The 21624-nt window shown below is 35.9% G+C and overlaps 1 protein-coding gene across 2 annotated transcripts; it reads left to right on the plus strand.

Annotated features, from left to right (window-relative positions):
• Positions 1 to 2206: 2206 nt before the first annotated feature.
• Positions 2207 to 19868, plus strand: eloa (elongin A). 2 transcript variants are annotated; one of them, XM_059350209.1, is made up of 12 exons: positions 2207 to 2417; positions 6244 to 6300; positions 7457 to 7569; positions 8574 to 9193; positions 13164 to 13501; positions 14235 to 14346; positions 15196 to 15348; positions 15860 to 15957; positions 16111 to 16291; positions 16402 to 16531; positions 17122 to 17285; positions 17508 to 19868. In XM_059350209.1, exons 1-12 carry the CDS (start codon positions 2346 to 2348, stop codon positions 17567 to 17569), a joined length of 2100 nt encoding a protein of 699 aa, XP_059206192.1. In that variant the 5' UTR covers positions 2207 to 2345; the 3' UTR covers positions 17570 to 19868. The 2 variants fall into 2 exon arrangements, with proteins under 2 accessions (XP_059206192.1, XP_059206194.1); XM_059350211.1 differs by lacking the exon at positions 2207 to 2417 and adding an exon at positions 4457 to 4595.
• Positions 19869 to 21624: the final 1756 nt, after the last annotated feature.

Genomic DNA, 21624 nt, shown 5'->3' on the forward strand with positions numbered 1-21624 from the left:
TTTAACAAATTATTTTTTAATAATTTTAAAATTGTTTATTAATTTATATGCATGTATCTTTTTATATTTTATAAATATTATTATAATTATTATGGATATTAGATATTTGTTTGTATGCATAGATATTGGGTTTCTATTTATAAAATGTTTATAAAAATTGTTTGAAAAAATCTGTACCTGTTGGAGATAATAGTCCCTTTCAGAGAGCTGTATTATTATACACTATTTTAATATTATTTAACACATAAAAAGTATTTTAATGTTACAGCTGGTGGAGATGGAGCTGAATTTAACTCCTTTATATACTATTGAATGATTTAATATTCAACTATATTATATAAATGTATTATATGCTTTTGTTTGTAAGTAGCTGCAGCTCTCAGATGAATGCAGTGCAATATATCATGAAGGTTTAAGGGGACATTTTTAGACTTTGCTTCCTTTAAACTAGACTCTGGGAGCTGTGATGCATTAAAATATAAAGTATTTTTACCTCTTTCTCCCTCCTGGTTCCTGCTCTGCTTCTCTTCCTTTTGCCCTCTTAGCTTCTCTTCTTTGAGCTTTCTTCTCTTTCTTTTTTCTTCGTTGTTGTTCTGTAAAAGGTTCCTCTTTGCTTCGTCCTCTGTCAGCCTGCCAGAGTGCTGTGTGTGTGTATGTGTGTGTGGGTATCAGGAGGAAATCAGGGTCCCAGCCGAGGCTGTGACGTATGATTCAAACGCCCCCGTCCTCCAAAAACCTCTAAAATCCAGCCACGCCTCCTCTGAAGCTCACATCAGATGCTCTTCTTTCATTTCCCACCTCCGTCTCCAAATACAGGCAGTCCTTGTCGCCCTCCCCTCCAAAAATATCCCATAAGAGGCCGTCCCTCCTCTCACCCTCCTCCTCACCCCTAATGGCCTCAGGAGTTCAGGTTTTAGATCTGGTTGTGTGTCTGCTTTCTTTGTTTGATTGTCATTCCTCTTTTACACCAACAAGAGGAGAAACTTCTGCACCAACAGGTTTAAAACATGTTATCTGATGTGTCTGTTTAGTAGTAAAGGGGGGAACTCTCCAGAAGTCTCCAGCTTCTTTTAAAATGTTTGATGTATGCAGTGGTGGAAGTACTTTACTCATATTTCTATTTTATGTAACTTTATACTTCTACTTCACTACATTAAGAGGTAAATGTTGTACTTTTTACTCCACTATATAGCTGCCAGCTTTTGTTTACTTTTCATGTTTCATGAGATTTAACATAATAAATTTAAAGTGATGGGACACTTCTTTTAATTAAACCTCATAACCATATATTTAGTAGTTAAAACGAGCCCTACCTGGACAACAGTAAAATTCTGCTTACATAAATGCATCAATACAAATAATCTAATAATATATGTAGAATATATAAAACAATCTGAGTGGGTCCATTCTGCATAACAATTACTTATACTTTTGATACTTTAAGTACATTTTGATGCTGGTACTTAAGTCCAAAGTAAGTTTTAAATGCTGGACCTTTACTTGTAGTGGATTAATTTCAAAATTGTACTTGGTTTTTGGGTTTAATTGTGAAAATAAAGTATATTTCAAATAATTAGATTATGTTTACATTCATTTTAACAACTTAACATACAGTTGGGGAGTTTAATAAGTGAAAATACATCATGGTAATGAGACTGTAATGTGTTTTTTTAAGTAAAGTCTTAAAATGCATAGTAACTCAGGCTTTCAGATAAATGTAAAAAAAAATATGTGTAATGTAGAAACGCTGCTTACATAAATGCATCAATAAAAATAATACAATAACATACCTGGAATATATAAAACACCCCGAGCAGTACATTCTGCATAATCAGTACTTTTACTTTTGATACTTTTAGTACATTTTGATGCTGATACTTTTGTACTTTTACTTCAGTATGTTTTGAATGCAGGACTTTTACTTTAGTGGAGTAATTCCATTGTGTGGTATTAGTACTTTTACTGAAGTAAAGGATCTGAATAGTATCCCACCACTGCATGTTGCACAGTAAGTTACACTACCTGCTTATTCAGCGCTTTCACTGACGTCAATCTAACAGGTGTCCCTGCGTGCTGCGTCAGCTGTGCTGTGACGTAGTTCCGTCTTTCATGACCGTCCTCTTAATGTAGAAAATTTATTTATTTTCCCCTCCATTAACCATAATAATTTAATCAATAATGTATTTATTTATTTTGTTATGTAATTAAATATTACAATATATATTTTTTAACTTATTTTCTCGCCGTAACGGTAATGGACGAGCGGAACCTCTCCGTTTTTTTCTCCCTTTCTCTGTTCAGTCAGGATGAAGTAGTTTCCGGGCGACAGGGTACCAGCAGTAAACATGGCGGAGGAACTGCTGGAAACAGTGGACAGACTTCAGTCCCGGCTCCTGGAGAACCCGGAGCCCCGAAAGGTAACGACTCAACCGGCGGAGGCGGCTAGATTCGGTGTTTAGCACCGACTGTCTCCCGGAATGCGACGGTTGGTCTCCGCGGTCCGACACTCGCAACGGTTTTTTAAATGCTGCGTTTGAGGGCCGCTGTCCGGCTTCGTTTTCTCAAAAGCTTTTACGTAAAAAAGAAACCTGGTGCCTTTTGGGGTCAGAAATACAATAATAGTAACTCTTTTAACTTCTGTAGCTTTTATTTATAAATTAAGTATGTATTAGTTGTTATAGCTTATGCCACTGTAAAGTAAACAAACGACACAATTATGATAGCTCATTTATTGTCAACTAATAATAGAATGGCTGAAATGAATGAATCCCATCACGTTTTTATTAAATACCGTCTCCCTGTTAAAATAATCGCCTAACTCATTTTTTCAAGTTTTGCAGGAAACACAAAAAACTTCACCAAAAGTGTGACATATGACATTTATTGATCATTTCACTCAAAAAGGATGTAACAAAGGATGGCTATTGGCATAGTAATAACACTGTGTGTAAATTATGTAACTTTAGAGAAATAAATGACATTTTTTTCAGGTATAGTTTATAAAATGTATTCATAGTTATTTCTAGGTGTTGACATGAACCCCAATTCTCTAATGTCAATCAGATCATACGTGATTTATCTCCAAGTTATTTTTTTAAATTCACATAAATACCATTTAAAATACAGACAGAAGTAGCTACAGTTTGTGCATCCCCTGTCTGTGAAAATAAAACATTTGACTTTACAGTTTTTTCCCACCGATGTCACATCATAATGACAAATGAAAATACTTTTACAAACAACAACAAGCTGTGGTGTGCTGGTCTGAGAAGTTAAAATTATAATCAAATAGAAAAACATGAATTTTACATGGAAATATAAAGATATATATGGCTGCAGCTAATGATTATTTGCATTATCAATTAAAATGATTATTATTTTCTCGATTAATCAGTTCATCATTTTTTCTATAAAATAGGAAATATTTGCAAGTGAACTGATGTCTAAATTCCTTGTTTTGTTAACCCATGGCCCAGAGATATACAGTTTAACATGATATAAAACAGAGAAAAAACAAATTGTGCCATTTTTGCATGAAAAATTACTTTGGTTATTAACCGGTATTTACTGATTGACTCTAGTACTGTTGGCAGTACTCTTTACTGTTTCGTATTTCGTATTTTTATATTTCCAATCCATAATCTACTGCATATTATATTAAATTGTTTCATTGTATTTGCTTCTAATATAGCTGAAAGTCACAAGAAGAAAATAAATTATGTTCTGTGGTTTCAGTACTTGTTTTTGCAGAGGGAACATACTGTACTGTCTGAATTCACCATATATATGTGTGCAAATGTACAGTACTAGTTTTAGTAGTATTTCATGCTTTAAAAGTTCTTGAGTATTTCAATCCTTTTATAGGACCCATTTTAAAATATTACTTTTGATTTGATTGATTAGCACTCACTTTGAATTTCAGCATCTCCGACAGCCTGTGAATGCATCATGTGAGACGTCACGATAATTAAGGGGTTTTAACTTGTTATAACGTACTTCTTTAACGCTCGTTTTTAGCTAATATTAATACCTGCCAGCCTGCTTTATTAACCGCCAATACACACTCTATTAATTGTCAAAATATTTAAATTAACCACAGCGTATTTTATCTGATAATGAAACTCTGGGCCAGAGTAGCCGTTAGCCCTCTAGCTAGCTCACGTTAGTGCGGAAAGTAATGGCAGTTGCACCGACTCCGGGCCTGTAATGGTACATTGATTTATGTCATTTAACATGAAACAGCAGCTGCACTTCACTGCACTGAAAACTGCTCTCCAATTATTACAAATTAAAACGGGATAAATGTTGATTAACAATACCCGACCTCCCCTTTGTTTACTTTCACTGCTCATATGTAACAAAGCAGTCACGATGTGTGAGACATGTTTGGTAAACAGAAGCTGTAACTTGTTATTAAAGTCTTTTATTTTAGTTAAAAATGGTGAAATCACAGCTGAGTGATTTTTACCAACTGCTCGGCCCCGTTAGGCCACGTTATCTATCACCCAGTCTGCATGACGCAGGGCTGCTAAATGCTGCTGTTTCCACTGTGGATCAGACATTTATTTTAATTTGAAGAATTCATCAACCATCAGGTACAAAACAGGTGCATTTTCTTTATTTCAGAGAGTTTTACATAAAAAGTAATGTAAACAAAGGGAGGGAATTTAAAATTAAAAAATATTTTTAAAGCTGCAACTAATAATTATTTTCATTATAGATTAATCTGATAAAAAATTGTAGGAGAACCCCATATTTGAGAAAAAATGATGATGAAAAATAACTAGGATAAATAACCGATTTTTTAAAAATAGTTGGCAAGTTTTATGATTAACTGTGATTAAAGTTGTGATTAACTGTCAATTAAAAGTAATGAGGAGCTCATCAACCATCAGGTAGAAAACAGGTGTAATTTCTTTATTTCAGAGCGTCTTTTATAAAAAATAATGTGAACAAAGGGAGAAAATTTTAATTTTAATAGCTGCAACTAATGATTCTTTTCATTATCGATTAATCAGATTTTTTAAAATTAGATATTTTGTCAATTAATCAGTTAAAAACAGTAGGAAACCCCCATATTTGAGGGGACTAAAACAGCATTTTCTGCATGAAAAATGACTAGGATGAATAACCGATTATCAAAATAGTTGGTGATTATTTTTCTGTTTAACTGTCAATTAAAAGTCAAGAAGAATTCATCAACCATCAGATATAAATGTGGTGTAATTTCTTTATTTCAGAAAGTTTTACATAAAAATAATGTCAACAAAGGGAGGGACAGTTCTTTTAATAGCTGCAACTAATGATTCTTTTCATTATCATATTTTTTTATTAGATATTTTGTCAATTAATCAGTTAAAAAAAAAAAAGAAACCCATATTTGAGGGAACTAAAACAGTATTTTATGCCATTTTTGCATGAAAAATGACTAAGATGAATAACCGATTATCAAAACATTTGGCAATTATTTTTCTGTTTAACTGTAAATTAAAGGTCAAGAACAGCTCATCAACATCCGCAAATACACTGGGTGCTATTTATTTATTTTAGAGAGACAATATTGTGAAACAAGGGAGGGCATTTTACATGAAAATAAATAAAGACTCTACTGTTTATAGCTGCAACTAATGATTCTTTGATCAGTCAAGTAATGATTCTTTGATCAGTCAAGTAATGATTCTTTGATCAGTCAAGAAGATAAATGGATGCTTTTTCATTTTCAGTCATTAGATATTCTCATTCAGCTACAAGTGCACAGAGTTATAACGTCTCCATCTGATCTTTATTATGATTATTAGTATTTATTTGATTTAATCTAAAGGTGCAGCAGTGAGTCAGTTTACCAATAAGTTGATTTCGAGAAAATGTATTAACAACTATTTTTATAATTGAATAATAATTTTAGTAATTTCTTAAGCAAAAAAAAAGCCAAACAGCTGGGTTCATGTTTCTTAAAGGTGAGATTTGAGGCTTTTCTTAGTCATACATGATATTAAACTGAATAGCTTTGGATTTTTTGGATACTTTGTTGGATTAAGACGTTACCTGGAAATAACGCTTCACTATTTTGTGACTTTTTTTTTTTACAAAACGGTTAATATTAAGATGCAGTTGTGGAAAAATTCGTCTTTAAGATGAAGATATTTGTGTTTTGTTTCTTCTTCTTTTACAGTGTTTAAGTGTGCCACCTTTTTCCAGAAAAATTCTCTAAATCATTTTTATTTTCCCTTGTTTTTCCCCCAGTTACTGAAGACTTTCAAAAGACTGGGGGAACTTCCCATGACTGTGGACATCCTGGTGGTAAGAATCCTCTTAATTCACAAATTAAAATCTCACCCAATAAAAAGAAGATTGGGGCACTGCAGTGGTGACATTTTTTAAAGTTGCAGTGACCTGCTAGGCCTCCAGACAAAACCAGTAGATAACCAGTCTGGAGCTCATTAGAGACACATTTAATCAACGCAGACTTTTACAATTAAAACCAATTGAAGACAGTGGTTTTAGTGTGTGAGGACTGAAGCTTGCTGGGAACAAAAAGTCTTTGCTCCGTCAGCTTTTTCTTTCTTGTCAGCGGCAACTTATAGCAATTATCTGCAAAATGGAGCTGCAAAAGATATGATAACAGCTGTAAAAGTAACAGCACAGACAAGATATAGGAGAATAACAGACACTTCTCATGTGACATCTAAAATAAGACTTGGGGCTGAAAATATAAACAAGATCTCCTTAACTTTGCCTTGTGTTGTTGATTTAAATAAGTAAATCGGAACTCTGATGCTAAAAGAACCAGTAATCATCATCTATATTAACATGTTATTTTAATTTTCTGCCTGAATTGTTTTTATTTGGTTGCATCATGATGATGATGGCATGTTTATCTTTAGTTAGCCTATATTTGTGGTACCGTTTTATTTATATTTCGAGGAAATGCATTGAATTTGGGTTAATAAGAACGTCATTTGAAGTCTTCTTCTGGTGCAAATATTTGTTAACTTGGAGCAGAGCTATATATTTGTATTTATATTATATATAGTTATTGTTACCTATTTTGTTCATTGTTTTTCTTATATTATCCTATATTGTGATTGTTTTTGTAACTTTGGAGAAATCTGGAACCAGAATTTCCTTCGGGATTAAAAAAGTTCTATCTTATCTTAGCTGTGCAATATAATGATATAATATAAATAGTGTAATTTGAGACTTGATATCGTAGACTTTGGATGTCCTAGCATTGTCTTTTCCTGGTTTTAATGGCTGCATTACAGTAAAGTGGTGTAATTTTCTGATTTGTACATGAGCAGACATGTAGCAGAACATGGAAGTGAAAGCAGCACGCTGTATATTTAAACATGAAAGTGCAATTATAAAGTATTTTGTCTCTAAAATAGAGACAAAAGTGTGAAAATAATCGTGTTCCCAGTTTGTCATCTACCTTGTTTTCACTTCCCTCTTTTAGGAAACTGGAATCGGGAAGACTGTGAATTCTTTTAGAAAACATGACCTGGCAGGAGAGGTGGCAAAAGGCCTCGTAGCCAAATGGAAGAAACTGGTTCCTCAGTCTGCAGACAGGTACGTTCTGCAAAGCTGAGCTGAGAAGTGCAAACACTAGTCAGGAGTGGAGAGGTGCATGCTTTAGCTCTCATGTTGCTGTACGTCAGTGGAAGTTCTATTGGTATCCTTGAGTCTCCCTTTTATGCTATCCCATGCAGCTTTTCTCATGCTTTAAATTTGAATATTTCTGCATCCTGGGGTCCCTAAACAGTCTGTGAACTGCATGAATGTAGTATCACTGGAAAGCTGAGACTCTAGTGGATTCAGTGAGCCCAGTTTCATTCATGTGTGATGATGATAGTCCACATCATAGCCGTTTCATTGCATTGAGAACATTTCTTGAAACTTGATAGCAGTGTATAAAATGAGCTGCTGTGACCTCTAGGATAATCACAGCCTCATGAAACTTTACAAACACACACTAGAGACCGAGAGCATTCAGTGGATGTGCAGCTTTCCTAAGTATATTTACGATAAAGAGGTTTCTCACCGTTTACACAACAGAAGTGCTCGCCATCCAATCGCAGAGAAATGCCCTTCTTGCAGAAATGTCTAAAGTTATGAAACTTTAGAAATCTCAGCACGGATTTTTCCTGGGTGTTCCTCAAGGTCTTGGTGTCTTAATGTGGTATTTTGGAGGAATTGTTGACTATTTTTATTAATTCTTGATTTAAAAAAAAGGTCAAATTTAGCACCAAATGTTTATAACCCTAACCCAAAAATTGCTGCACCAACTTATGAGACATGGTTGATCATGGAAATGGACTTCAGAAAGCCAAACATTGATGTTCTAAACTCTTATACATTTTGATAATTTTGATTGATTGATTGATTGATCGATTGATTGATTGATCATGTTGACACACAGTGCTGAGCTGCATCTCAAATTAATCTTCAGGTTGCAGCTTTCAGTTGGGTTTCACCACTTCTGTGTGACCTCGATTGTTGACCTGCTGCCTGGTGGTTCTTGCATGATTCCTGTTAGTTTTCTCCCAGACATTACGTGTCTCTTTCTTCCTCAGACCCGCCAACAGCCACGTCAAAGAGGCGCCTCGGTCACACACACACTCTCGGGACCTAGAAGCAGGAGGTGGAGGCCACAGACGCACCCGGGAGCCCTCCCCCGAGGAAGAACCCTCCTACATGGAGGAAGAAGAGGAGGAAGAGGAGGAGAGAGGTTATCACACAAACTACTCGCCGTCACCTCCTCAACACGAGCAGTACAGCCCGCCACAGCGACGAGACTACCAGTCGGACGAGTATGAGAGCCCCGAACCCGAACCCGAGCTGGAGCCCGAGCCTGAACATGAACCTGACCCCGAGCCCAGTCCTCCGCCTCCTCCTCCTCGCAAAGAGATCCGCCACGCCAAACCAAACAAAGAACCCAATAAAAACTACCACCATAGTTCCCACAGCGACAAAAACAGGGACAGAGACGAAGAGCGGCGGCAACGCCACGCACAGATGAGTAGTGATCGAGGGGGAGGAGGAGGAGGAGGAGGACGGGAAGGGAACGAAGGGAAGAAACGCAGCGCGGACAGAGAGAGGCAGCAGAGTCCACTACAGAAGTCTGCGAAGCACAGCAGGAAGTCCACCACGCATGAGGGCAAGAAGGAGGAGAAGAAGAAAGGAGGAGATGATGGTGAGTATGTTCGACAGAGGAGGTTCACTGTAGAAGTAGGGGGGAGAAATCAATACGGCATGGTATTGCGCTGTTTTGCGAGCCTTAGTGGGCTCACTTTTCAGAATATACTGGAGATACTGGGATCATATGAAACTAGAAGATCTAAGGAATCTTTAGGCACCATGTGTCAGGATATCGTGTCGAAATAACGCTGCAAAGTTTGGCTTTTTTATGTTTAATTAAAAAAAAATTCAGAGCAGTGAAGCTTGTTGTTTTTGAAAGTTTGATCAAACGCTGCAGTTGTTGTCGTCCATACATGTTTGATATCAGTTCAGTTCAGTTTGACTGAATACTTTGTTGGTCAGTCTGTGGGTTTGACTCTCATTGTGGAGAAACAAAAAGACTGAAATGAGATGAATAGACTGACAATTTTCTCTTATTTGACAAAACAAGAGATGCAGTTAAACAGTTGAATCCCAATATATTTTAGCGCAATAATCACCATATCACAAAATGCTGAAAATCTCAATAATATCGTATCGTGACTCAAGTATCAGGATAAAATCTTATCTCGTGTTGCTTCTGTTGATTCACACCTCTAGTTCACTGTTATCTAGAGTCATTTTCCTGTCTGTCCTCAGTATGGAATGATTACAAAGCAATCCAGGCAAACGGTGTAAACATTCCCCCTTTTCATACTGCGTTCCCGCAAAAGAGCCGTAACGACCTCTGCCATCATTTCGCCAGACGACATTCATACTGTTTCCTCAAAGGTGTAATATTGGCGTCCCCAGTCTGAATTCGCATTGCAGCAGCAGTACGTGTACAATCATCGGCGGCAGCGGGGAGTGCATTCAGAACAATAGGCGCATTTCCATTAGGTACTTTTCCCTCTAGTGAGCCGCTATGGGTGTGGCTTGGGAGAGAGGATCCGCCCAACTTTACTGGTTAGCGGCTCAGAAAGTACCTGCTCGGGTAGGTACTTTCTGAGCCGCTACTGAGTGGTGATTTGGTGCATGCGTGATTCATGAGTGGTTAACAGCTCCTGCTCTGACTGCAGCTGGGAGAGACTGCTGCGGGAGGACTGGGCCGCTTGCGAGTGCTTTGGGATGGCGCCTACTACTTGTTAAGAAGAGTAGGAACGAGTCTCCAAAAGTCTCCAATAGCACCAGAAAAAGTTGCTAGAACTGTCGCTAGTCGCTTTTTTGAAAAAGAGTCGCTAGAGGGGTCTGAATAGTCGCTACAAAGTTGCTAAATTGGAAACACTGCTTGCCGCGTTGGTCTGTTGTCACATTTGAACTCAGTTGGTTAGCCGCTACTAAAGTACCTGCATGTGAACAGAGACCGAGGGGCAGAATATTCTATAGACTCGGCAAAGTTGTTCTGCATTTTGCTGAACATGATTCGACAACTGTCGGACTCAAGTGAGAGGCATATTTCTGATGACACAGCCCACTTCCTTTCTTATTACCAGAGAATTTTGGTTACACAAAGTATTTTCCGTCTTGTCGGCTTCTCCAGTTCATATTGATCCCGCTTGGAGAAGTCTCCAATTTAACGGCTCTGTTACTACCTCTGAAGGTGATACAGATCCGGGATCACTTGGTCCCTCCATCACACCTCTGGGACATTCTGATTGAAGCTGAAATGTTACAGAGGCGTAAATATCACGTCTCAAAACGGTCTGAAATGGGCTCGAACAAGATAATACAGAGTATATTGATGATACTGGAAGAAAGGGGAGTAGAAGTGTTGCTGAGTCTTTGTAGTGATCACATACAGGGACTCTTTGGAAACTTGTAAATAATGACATTGTGTTCATTAGATGATTAGTTTTGCAGCTCTGTGCACCAGAAAACTTTCTGTTTCAACAGGCCCACAAAATGAGCAACATCCTGTTCCGGCTCACTGAGATACAATCTGTGTGTTAAGAAACTGACAGGAAATGACAAACTTATAAGTTATTAGTAAAATGACAAAGAAACAATTTAATAGTTTGAGACCAGTGCACACAAGACAATAAAAATGATGAAAATGTCATAAAATAGTCAAATTAATAATAAATGTGAAATATATACAAAAAAGTAATAGTAGGAAGACAGTGAAATAAAAAATATATTAAAGAACTAGAAAAAAATAAATTAAAAAGATGCAACCACAATAAAATCATGACATTAAATACAATGAAATAGTTTTGTAAGCGGTAATAATAAAAATACATTTTAAAAATCAATAAGACTGAAAAATATAATGATGATGATGATAATAATAATAATAATAATAATAATATTAATTATTATTATTATTATTAAAAAAAACAAAAAAGACTAAAAGCTGGATAATGTAGATTAAAAGAAAGCCGATACAATTTGAAAAATGTAATAATAATTATAATAATTATAACATGAATTTAAAAAAACTAAAAAATAGAATTAAAGCTGGATAATGTTGATTAAAAGAAAGTCAATACAATTTGAACAATATAATAATAATAATAAAAATAAGAGTAAAATAATACCATAGGATACAATTTAAGTGGCTGAATATGTAGGTTAAAGTTTACATTTAAAGATAGCAACACTTCCGGCTGGAATATAAAAGCTGCCTCACCAAAAGATTCAGTTTTGCACTTTGGAACAACTAACAGACTCGAGTCAGAGGAGCTGAAGGACAAAACTTGTTCAAACAATCTAAACATGTGAGATGTATGTGCCACTATAGCAGCATGAAGTGCTCTGAAACCAAGGAAAACACTTAAAAATCAATATGGAAACTAACAGCCGACCAGTGGCTTTAAAACAGGATGTTTTGAACAAGGCTCCTGATGTTCCATGATTCACTGCTTCCTCTTAACTCCTCCGCAGTGGTGGAAGACGTATCCAGATGCCTTACTTAAATAAAAGTACTAATACCACACTGTGAAATTACTCTACTACAAATAAAAGTCCTGCATTCAAAACCTACTGAAGTAAAAGTACAAAAGTATCGGCATCAAAATGTACTTAAAGTATCAAAAGTAAAAGTACTGGTTATGCAGAATGAACCCACTGTTTTGTATATTCCAAACATATTATTGTATTATTATTATTGTTATTATTATTATTATTATTATTATTATTATTATTATTGATTCATTTATGCAAACAGCATTTTCATTTTAATATAGATATAATGTATATAATATTACTTTAAATGTATTGTGTTTTTCTGTCAGCTAAATGTAGTGGAGTAGAAATATAAAGATTAGATAAGATTCTCCTTTATTCGTCCCACAACGGGAAATTTCAAGTATTACAGCAGAAAAATAGAAAGGAGCTTCAATACAAATACCAATACAAATAACAACAGTGTAAACAAGAAATATAAGAGAGGTATTAGCAATTAAACAAGTCAAAAATATTAAGTATTAAAAATTTACACAAGTGGAAATATAAAAAGTAATACCAATTTAGACATGTAGAAATATAAAAAGTAATAACAATTTAGACATGTAGAAATATAAAAAAGTATTAACAATTTAAACAAAAGGAACAGAGTTGACAGTTGAAGATGCAACCATTGCACAGAGAATATTGCACATATAAATTAAATTGTTAAAGTAACTCAAAGAATAAGTAACCTGAGTGAATAAGTTACATATACTTGAGTCAAGTCAACTTAATTTTATTTATCAATGCTGCCATATGTACAGGACATACATAGAATTGAAATTGTGTTTCCCTCTTATCCTCGGTGCAACAGCACTAAACATGAAATATATAATATAAGTTAAAGATATAAAATATAAATGTAAAAACATGTATACAAGCAAGAAGACATCGACGAAAAGACGGTGTCAAATCTGGAAGATGTAAATAATATGAATATGATGGTATGAACAGATTAATGGTATAAATATTGTGGATAGTATCAGTAAGGCAATATGGCACAGTATTGAGTAAATGTACTTAGTTACCTTCCACTGCTGATTTCCTGCTCTTGTTTCCAGGGCGACCACGGGCGCCGAAGGACTCTCCGCCCAAAGAGGAGGAGGAGGACTTTGAGACTCCCACCATGTCCTTCGAGTCTTTCCTCACGTACGACGCCCCGACGCCCGTCAAAAAGAAGAAGAAGCCATCGTCGTCCTCGTCCTCGTCACACAGTCGACCGTCTCACTCTTCCTCCTCCACGTCGTCCTCCCATCGCTCACGCTCCTCTCCGCCTGCTCCCCCCCCTTCCTCCTCCTCCTCCTCTTCCTCCTCCAAAGGGAACAAGGCCAACGGCACCCAGAGCTCCAAGAGGCCACATTCAGGCTCCAGTTCGGCAACGTCGGAAAAACGCAAGAGGGTAAGAGAAACAGCAGAAACAAAATCTATTTTCAGAGCGATCCAACTTTTTTGCAGAGCTGCACCAAATTTTTCTAATAATAAATAATAGTAATACATTTTATTTGTAATGCACTTTACATTACAGGAAATCTCAAAGTGCTACAGGTTAAAAGCATAACAGTCTAATTATAAAAAGGATTAAAAAAAAGGAAAAAAAACAGCTAAAAACAATAATAGAAAATCATTTCGGGAAAGTGCTGGTGATAATAATAATAATTATAATAACGTTTTAATATATTTATATAATAAAAAAGATTTATATGGAGACTTTAGGAAAACCCAAGGACCCCAGGGCTGCAAACTAACTTTTTTTTTTATGGTGAAAATTTTCGTGCACCCAAATTTTTTATTGCGTCGCCTTATTTATATATAAAGTCACCTTTTTATCGCTCTCTATAACTTTCATATAATGTGAATTATTTTAAAACAAGAATAAGGTGTAGAAAAATGCTTGTCTTTATTTTATTGAACTGCTCCCACTAAAAGCACAATTATATATATATATGTGTGTAATAAAAATTATTATTACATAATATTTTTATTGTTTGCATGGTATAAGTTAAGCACATTGTGTTTGTCTATACTTGGGACTTCTTTGCAATTTTAACTTGTTGCCAAGTCATCCAGTGGGCCAGATTGGACCCGGGCTGCGTGTTTGACACCTCTGGGTTAATGTCTAATGTTGCCTGCAGGTGGTTGAATCTGCTCCGACTCTCCCTGAAATCCCTCTGCCAGCGATTCAACCCAACTACAGACCTCTGCCCTCCATCGACGTCACGCCGCTGTCCCCTCAGAGACGGAAAGGTAATATAATATCCTAACTTTCGTTCATATGCAGCAACCTTTTTATATTTCAGTTCCCCAATCATGAAAATCAGGTGATTTTCAGTTCCAGTTCATTACAAAATACGTGTTCAGGTCATCCAAGTTCAGGGCAGGTGGACTTTGGGTCTTTCAATTGTTTTTTTTCCTAATGCAGAAGGAATAATGACCCAAATATTAGTTCATAGTTCATATACAGTCATGGAAAAAGTATTAGACCACCCTTATTTTCTTCAAATTCTTGCCATTTTCCATGGTTGTCCTGACAACGGTTATCAAGAAAACCATGGAAAATGCCTAGATATCGGCTCTTAAATTAAACTCTTATGAGCTATTTATGTTGTTATCATTATATTTGTCAAAACAAATGTACCTTTAGTTGTACCAGGCGTTAAAATGAACAAGAAATTGAAGAAAACAATGGTGGTCTAATCGTTTTTTCCATGCAACTGTAACAAAAACAGTTTCTCCCAAGGGCTCAGTAAAATATTTCTGATTCTGATTAAAGTCCTACATTTCCAACAATGATGCAATTTTTGAATCCCTCCTTGTTTCTTGTGTGCATTTTGCCTAGCTGACTGTATAATGTATGTTTTTCAGTAACTAACTGTGCAGCTGTAAGCCTCAGAGGCCTGAAGGCTTCTGGCTTAGCTAAACACAATTTAGGTGTCAAATTCGAAATTGTAGCCTTGACATGTTCCAACGAGTGAATTTCTGCAATCTAGGTCTTCTCGCTTTGTTCTTCTTCGTCAGTGTCGCCACATCTGTAAATGTCACCCTGTCCTGCTGTGTGTCACACTGCCTCACTTTCACTCCCTCCTTCACTTTCAGTTCCCGTCTGCAACGACGAGGAGGACACCGGGTTCACGGGGAAGCGGTTCAACTCCAAGATGGTGGTCTACTCGGGGTCGAAGACCGCCTACCTGCCCAGGATGATGACCCTGTACGAGCAGTGCATCCGTGTGCTGCAGAATAACATCGACTGTGAGTGAAACTGCTGGATATTATTTTATAACAAAGCCGCAAAACAATCACAGAGTCTCCCAGAAGGTTGCACTGAAGCACCTGCAGACAATAAGGACTGAAGTGTAATAAAAATGTAGTTTATTATGCTTTCAATACTACGATAAATATTTTCTGGACCAAACTGTGAGAGATTGTAGAGTTCTGGCACTCACAACAAACAATAAAATATTGCCATACTGCCATTTACAGATTAAAATGACAGTGACAGCAGAAAAACAGCAAAAAAGAAAATTGGGCAATACACACATTATACATAAAACAAGGGCAATTTTCAGTTACATGGACCATTTGAATTGCTTTAAATTTTCCCAGGGATACTAGGTTTGTAAAATGTTACACAGTTTGCAGATTATTCCAAGACCATGGGCCAAAGTAGGAGACGGCTAGGAGACGGCTATCTTTTTAATGAATGAATGAAAACAAATAAACACTGCTGCACAGATGTTTTGTTTCCTCTGTGCTCTTTCAGCCATCGCTGAGGTTGGAGGAGTGCCGTTTGACATCCTGGAGCCGGTGCTGGAGAGATGCACCCCAGAGCAGCTGTACCGCATCGAGCAGAGCAACCAGGTAACACACACACACACACACACACACACACAGACACAATTTACTTAAGTTAGGGATCTGAATGCTTCTTCCTCCGCTGATGAGAGGAAACAAAAAGCTGCAGAATGTTTTAGGAATCCTGAGAAGACTGATGTGTTGATTTTGTTCTTTCAGTGGTTCACGGAAGAATCTGATGAACTGTGGATGCGTCACTGTCAGCGGGACTTTAAGCGCGAGTCTCCTCAGGAGTACGAGTCGTGGAGGGAGATGTATCTGAGGCTGCACGACGAGCGCGAGGAGCGGCTGAGGTTGCTCACCCAGAACATCTCCTCCGCACACGCCAACAAGCCCAAAGGTAGGAGAAGCATTTTAGGTTTACATGAATGAATGACAAGAAAGAGCTATTTTTTACAGAAATGTCACAGAACTTAATTTATTTTGACGTTTTTGTGTTTGTCCTGGCAGGGCGGCAGGTTAAGATGGCGTTTGTGAATTCTGTCGCCAAGCCGCCGCGGGACGTCCGCCGCCGACAGGAGAAGTTCGGCACCATCAGCGGTTCTTCAGCCGCCTCCACCGCAGCTGCAGCTCCCATCAAGTCAGTATCACTTCCAGCATGGTGGCACATGAATTCAGGTTTTATTAATGTGTACAGCCGGCATCACTGTTTATATAAACAGTGTGGTTCATTTTAACGTACAACAATTTTTCTTTTTTTTTTTAAATTACATATATTTTTTTAAACCAACTGACGACATAATACAAACACTAAAACAGACACATGCATGCAAGATTTTTTTTTTTATAAAATCAAATAAATAGCTAAATTTAAAAAATTAGATGAAAATACAATAATAAAATGTTTTGGTAATGTGATGTGAATATAGATATTAAAATATATATATATATATATATATATATATATATATATCACCATAAAAAAATAGTATTGTAAGAAATGTTGATAATTAAAAAATTGGTCATGTAACTTACAAATAAAAAATTATTATATATTTTTAAAAATAATTCAGATTCTCTGTTTTCACATTATTAAATGTGGGAATTTTCCTTTATTCTACATTTTAAAGACAACATTATAATTAAATCTGCAGTTCTTGCTTTTGTTCACGACTTTTTTGCACTTTATCGCCGTCACAGAACTTTTTTTTTTCTTCCTGTGCCTTTCAGAATAAGACCAGTCAGCGCTGATTATTCTGCTGAAACGAGCCGCTCCTCTTCCTCCCAATTTAACCCTTCTCCAAGCTCGTCTCGCTCCTCAGCACCAGGAGGAGGAGGAGGAGGTGGAGGAGGAGGACCAGGACCTGCTGCCCGGGACAAGCCACAGGTCAAAAGTAAGTGTGTGTGAGTTTAGGATCATAAAAAGAGTAAAAATTGTGTTTCAGCTCTTTTAATCTGACCAACCATTTGTTTCCTTTATTCTACTCTATTTTACTCTACCCTATTCTATTCTATTCTATTCTACTCCATTTTACTCTATTTTACTCTACTCTATTTTACTCTTTTACTCTATTCTACTCTGTTCTATTCTATTCTAATCTATTCTATTCTTGCAGAAATCGCCCCCATGATGGCCAAAACTATCAAAGCTTTCAAGAACAGATTCTCCCGTCGATAGTGTGAAAGAGACTGAATGTATTTTATGAATTCCAACTGTTTTTAATTTAAGTTTAGCAAAGTTTTACTGGAGGACCCCCTCAGCCCTACACACACAAACACACACACACACACACACACACACACACACACACACACACACACACAGAAACAGTCACATGAACACACACACACACACACACACACACACACTGTCATGTGTCCACCAAACATAAAATAGGAACGTTTCAGTATTGGTGGAAGAACGGTTGATTTTTACATTTTTTTATTTAAGTGGTGGCGTCTGTTTTGGGGGTCTTTGAATTAGTATTTATATCATCAGCGGCGGTCAGTGGGTGTGACGTTTGTGCTCGGAAAATTAAGTCACCAATTTTTTAAAAGACGCGAAAGACTCAAACACACACATACACACACATACATCTGCAAACACACAGTCTGTTACTTTTCTTGTTTTTCTAGCAGCCATTTTAAAAGGAATAGCTTAACGCTCTGGCAAATGCCTGTTTTTTGCTTTCCGACAGAGACAAAAAGATCACTCTCACATCTGTACGATAAATATGAAGCTAGAACCAGGGGGCGCTTAGCTTAGCTTAGCATAAAGACTTTAAACAGGGTGAAACGGCTAGCATGGGTCTGTCCTCAGGTTGTCAGAGATTTAAACGTCGATACGGTTTAGCATAGATGATTTGCACACAGTGCTGCTGGTACAGAAAAAGTGGCTGATCACACAGTTATTTTCCTCTGTGCATCCTGCTGGTAGATTTGTTATTTTATAGCTTCCGTTCTATCATTTTAATCATGTGGTATTGAAAATTGTTGATTGTTTTGACAGACTTTTTTTTCTCCTTTGTTAAACCCTATGTATTTAAACCAGAGGGGTTTTTTTAAAGTGAGAGGCTCCAAACCGCTTCAGAGGAGGCTCAGAGCATGGAAGTAAAAAAAAAAATCACATGAATTAATAAGATCATATTGGAATAACCTAAATGTGTGTGATTTGATCAGAGTGATACAGCTGTTTGGGGGATTTCTACTGTTTTCCTACTTTCCTGGAGTCTGGAACTCATAAATCCCTGTGGACAGACCTTTTTTTTAAAATCTATTTAGTATCGTCCAAAACTATGTCAAACAGCATTATTAGAGTAATATTATCTTATTTTATCATCTCAATCATAATATTGATCCTATAGGCATCCTGAAATTGAGTTAAACTAAGCAGGTAAACTTTGGTTCATATGAAGGGGCTCAGTCTCAGCGTTTGAAGACCCCTGGTTTAAACCATGGAAACACTGTAAAATCATGTATAAAGAGGAGACAGAGGGGGTTATGTGCCAAAAACTTGTTTTTTGACAGAACCAGTGGATGCCAGAAGTTACTGGTCAAGCGTTATAATTTTCTTAGCTTATAACCTGCTTGAAAACACAGAATTGTCCTTTTTGCAATGGAAACTACTATTTTTTAAATTTGATTGAAATCGATGGTATGGACAAATTGCATGAGGCACAATATTTGTTAATTTAAAATGATTAATTAAGATTAATTAAGTACTGTGGTGCTGCAGAGATCATGATCATTTTAATGTATTTTAATTCCCTCTGTTAATCATGAATCATATTGTAATTTTAATATCAGATAAAATAATCGCAATTACATTATTTTTTCCAAATGTTGCAGCCTTTGTGCAGAGACACAAACTATTATGAGTGTTAGCTTTATATTAGTTGATAGGTGTATTTTTTTCCTGCATACTAACTGTTCCTCCTGTTTCTAGTCTTAATGCTAAGCTAACTTAGCTTCTTATTGATCGTACAGACATGAGAGTGGCGTCGATGCTCTTATCTAACTCTTAGTAAGAAGGCAAAAAAAAGGGACCTTCTACTAAAGTTTCAAACTTTTTCTTCATGGGACAGAAAGAATCACAGATTCTTTTCATTTTAAGAAATGTTGTTTGTTACTTTTTAATTATGATCAAATGAAACACTACATGAGGAAGAACCTTTGCACACTTTTTAAAAATTGTTTTGGCATGCAAATTGCACGTCAGCCGAGACATCAAGTGGCTGGTTAAAGACTCTGCTTTTTAAAAAAACAAACAAACACCTGCATATTTAAACATGGTACGTTTTTTTTAATGTGTAGGGATCAATTGACATCAAGGTGACACACACACAAAAACCCCCATTGTAGACTTGTTTTGACCCTCCTGTGGCTTCAGATCATGTATTCCTGCTGTCGAATGTGTGTGTCCTTGTTTATATCTGCTTCACTGTGACAAATGGCTTGAGTGAATGCTGAAGAGTCTGCAGGAAGAAGAACAAGCAAACACAACAATAAGGATGGAAGTTAATAGGACGTCTGCAGCATAAGTCTACAACAATGATGAGATGTATTTATTTTCAACACTGGGACCTGGCACCCCCGAAACTAAGTAGATTAAAAATTGTAATTTTATTAGATTTTAATAAATGTTATATGGTCATTTTTATTAAAATTGACTTTTTGCCCTTAAATACTTTATGTGTGGTGGTGTTTTGTTTGTGCTTTTTATTGAACATGAGAGAAGAGTTTCACTTTGTGTCCAAATTTTCTCTTTTAATGAACAAATACAAAGTCTGCAGAGGAGGAGGTGGTTATATGGAGAAACTGGCCCGAGAGATGTCCTGTAGACCTTACTATAGATATATTTGTACTTTAAATATATTTTGATGCTCATACTTTTGTACTTCTACTGGATTAAGATTTTGAAATGCAGAACATTTACTTACAATATGGTTAGATTTACTGTTTTAGGTCAATATTGTACTTTTATACTACTAGTAGTTACTTATTTGCCACTAGTATTTTTCATTCACATGTAAAATACACAATTATTTATACATATATTATGCATTTATTTGAATTATTGTAGATTCTTTTTGTTGTAGAATGTTTTTACTTTTACGACACTTGTGAAAGATTTGCGACAGCACTGACGTTTGGTGGTAAATGATGCGAGCCAATCAGAGAGCACATGACTCGTGTTTGGTGTTTTGCAGTTCATGAAGGTAAAGAGGCATCAATGTTACAGAGGATGGTTTCCTTCCCCTTCAAAATAAAATATAAGCTCATTTAATGCCGAGTTTCAAAGTGAAGAAAGGTGACTATATTTTATTATGCACAAAAACACTTTTCATTTTGTTAATGCCTAAACACTTTAACTTTAGGGTAACTAATTTAGGGTAAATCATTTTTTTAAATCTATTTTTCCTGTTTTTCATGTCAGTCCAAGATTTCTGGTTGATATTGTCAAATTTGAACAGAACTTGCCATTTAAACTAAAATAATCTCCAAATCATCCAAATTAAATAATATGCAGGAGAGTAAAACATATAACACTGAAGGCTCATATTGCTGGAGATCCATATAAGCACATGAATAAATAGGCTACAGCCATGAAAATGTGAAACAATAATAATAATAATAATAGTCACACATTCTGATTTGCTGAACTATATATGGATATGCATTTTCTTGCATTCTTTTCTGTCAGCATGAACTAATAAAATGTTGCCCCCCCCCCCAAAAAAAAAAAAAAATCATTCAAAACCAATTTTTAAAAAAGTAAGAGTTTATTGTAGAGTCAGAATCAGAAATACTTCATTGATCCCTGAGTAAGTATGTAAATAAAATAAAGATGAAAAAATTACAATATAAAATACAAATGCAACAAGTCTTAAGTAAATAATAGATAAATAACAAAGATATGAACAAATAAGAATTAAAAATATAGAAAAATAGAAATACACCTGAAGTATGTTCATATTACTACATTCAACAACCTATTTAACCTATTTAACATGATAAAATATATTTTCTCCAATGTGCAATATCTGTAAAAATGCAAAGTACTTTCAGGAAACAAACACAAAAAATGTATATTAATAATAAATGGAAAATAGCAGATATGTATATAATGTGTATAAAACGTATATGTCTTATTTTTTATATTCTTTATTCTGTCCTCTTTATCTATGCACTTGTATCTTAAGGTACTATGACAACTTAATTTCCCCACTGCAG

The sequence above is a fragment of the Centropristis striata genome, chromosome 14 (assembly GCF_030273125.1).
Source record: "Centropristis striata isolate RG_2023a ecotype Rhode Island chromosome 14, C.striata_1.0, whole genome shotgun sequence".
Taxonomy (NCBI): Eukaryota; Metazoa; Chordata; class Actinopteri; order Perciformes; family Serranidae; genus Centropristis; species Centropristis striata.

Bases quoted from the DNA above. Each gene is read 5' to 3' on its own strand.
- eloa (XM_059350209.1), top strand. From the start codon at position 2,346: ATGGCGGAGGAACTGCTGGAAACAGTGGACAGACTTCAGTCCCGGCTC. The intron at 15,349-15,859 runs GTGAGTGAAACT...GTGCTCTTTCAG, and splicing joins GCTGCAGAATAACATCGACT to CCATCGCTGAGGTTGGAGGA. The intron at 16,532-17,121 runs GTCAGTATCACT...TGTGCCTTTCAG, and splicing joins GCAGCTGCAGCTCCCATCAA to AATAAGACCAGTCAGCGCTG.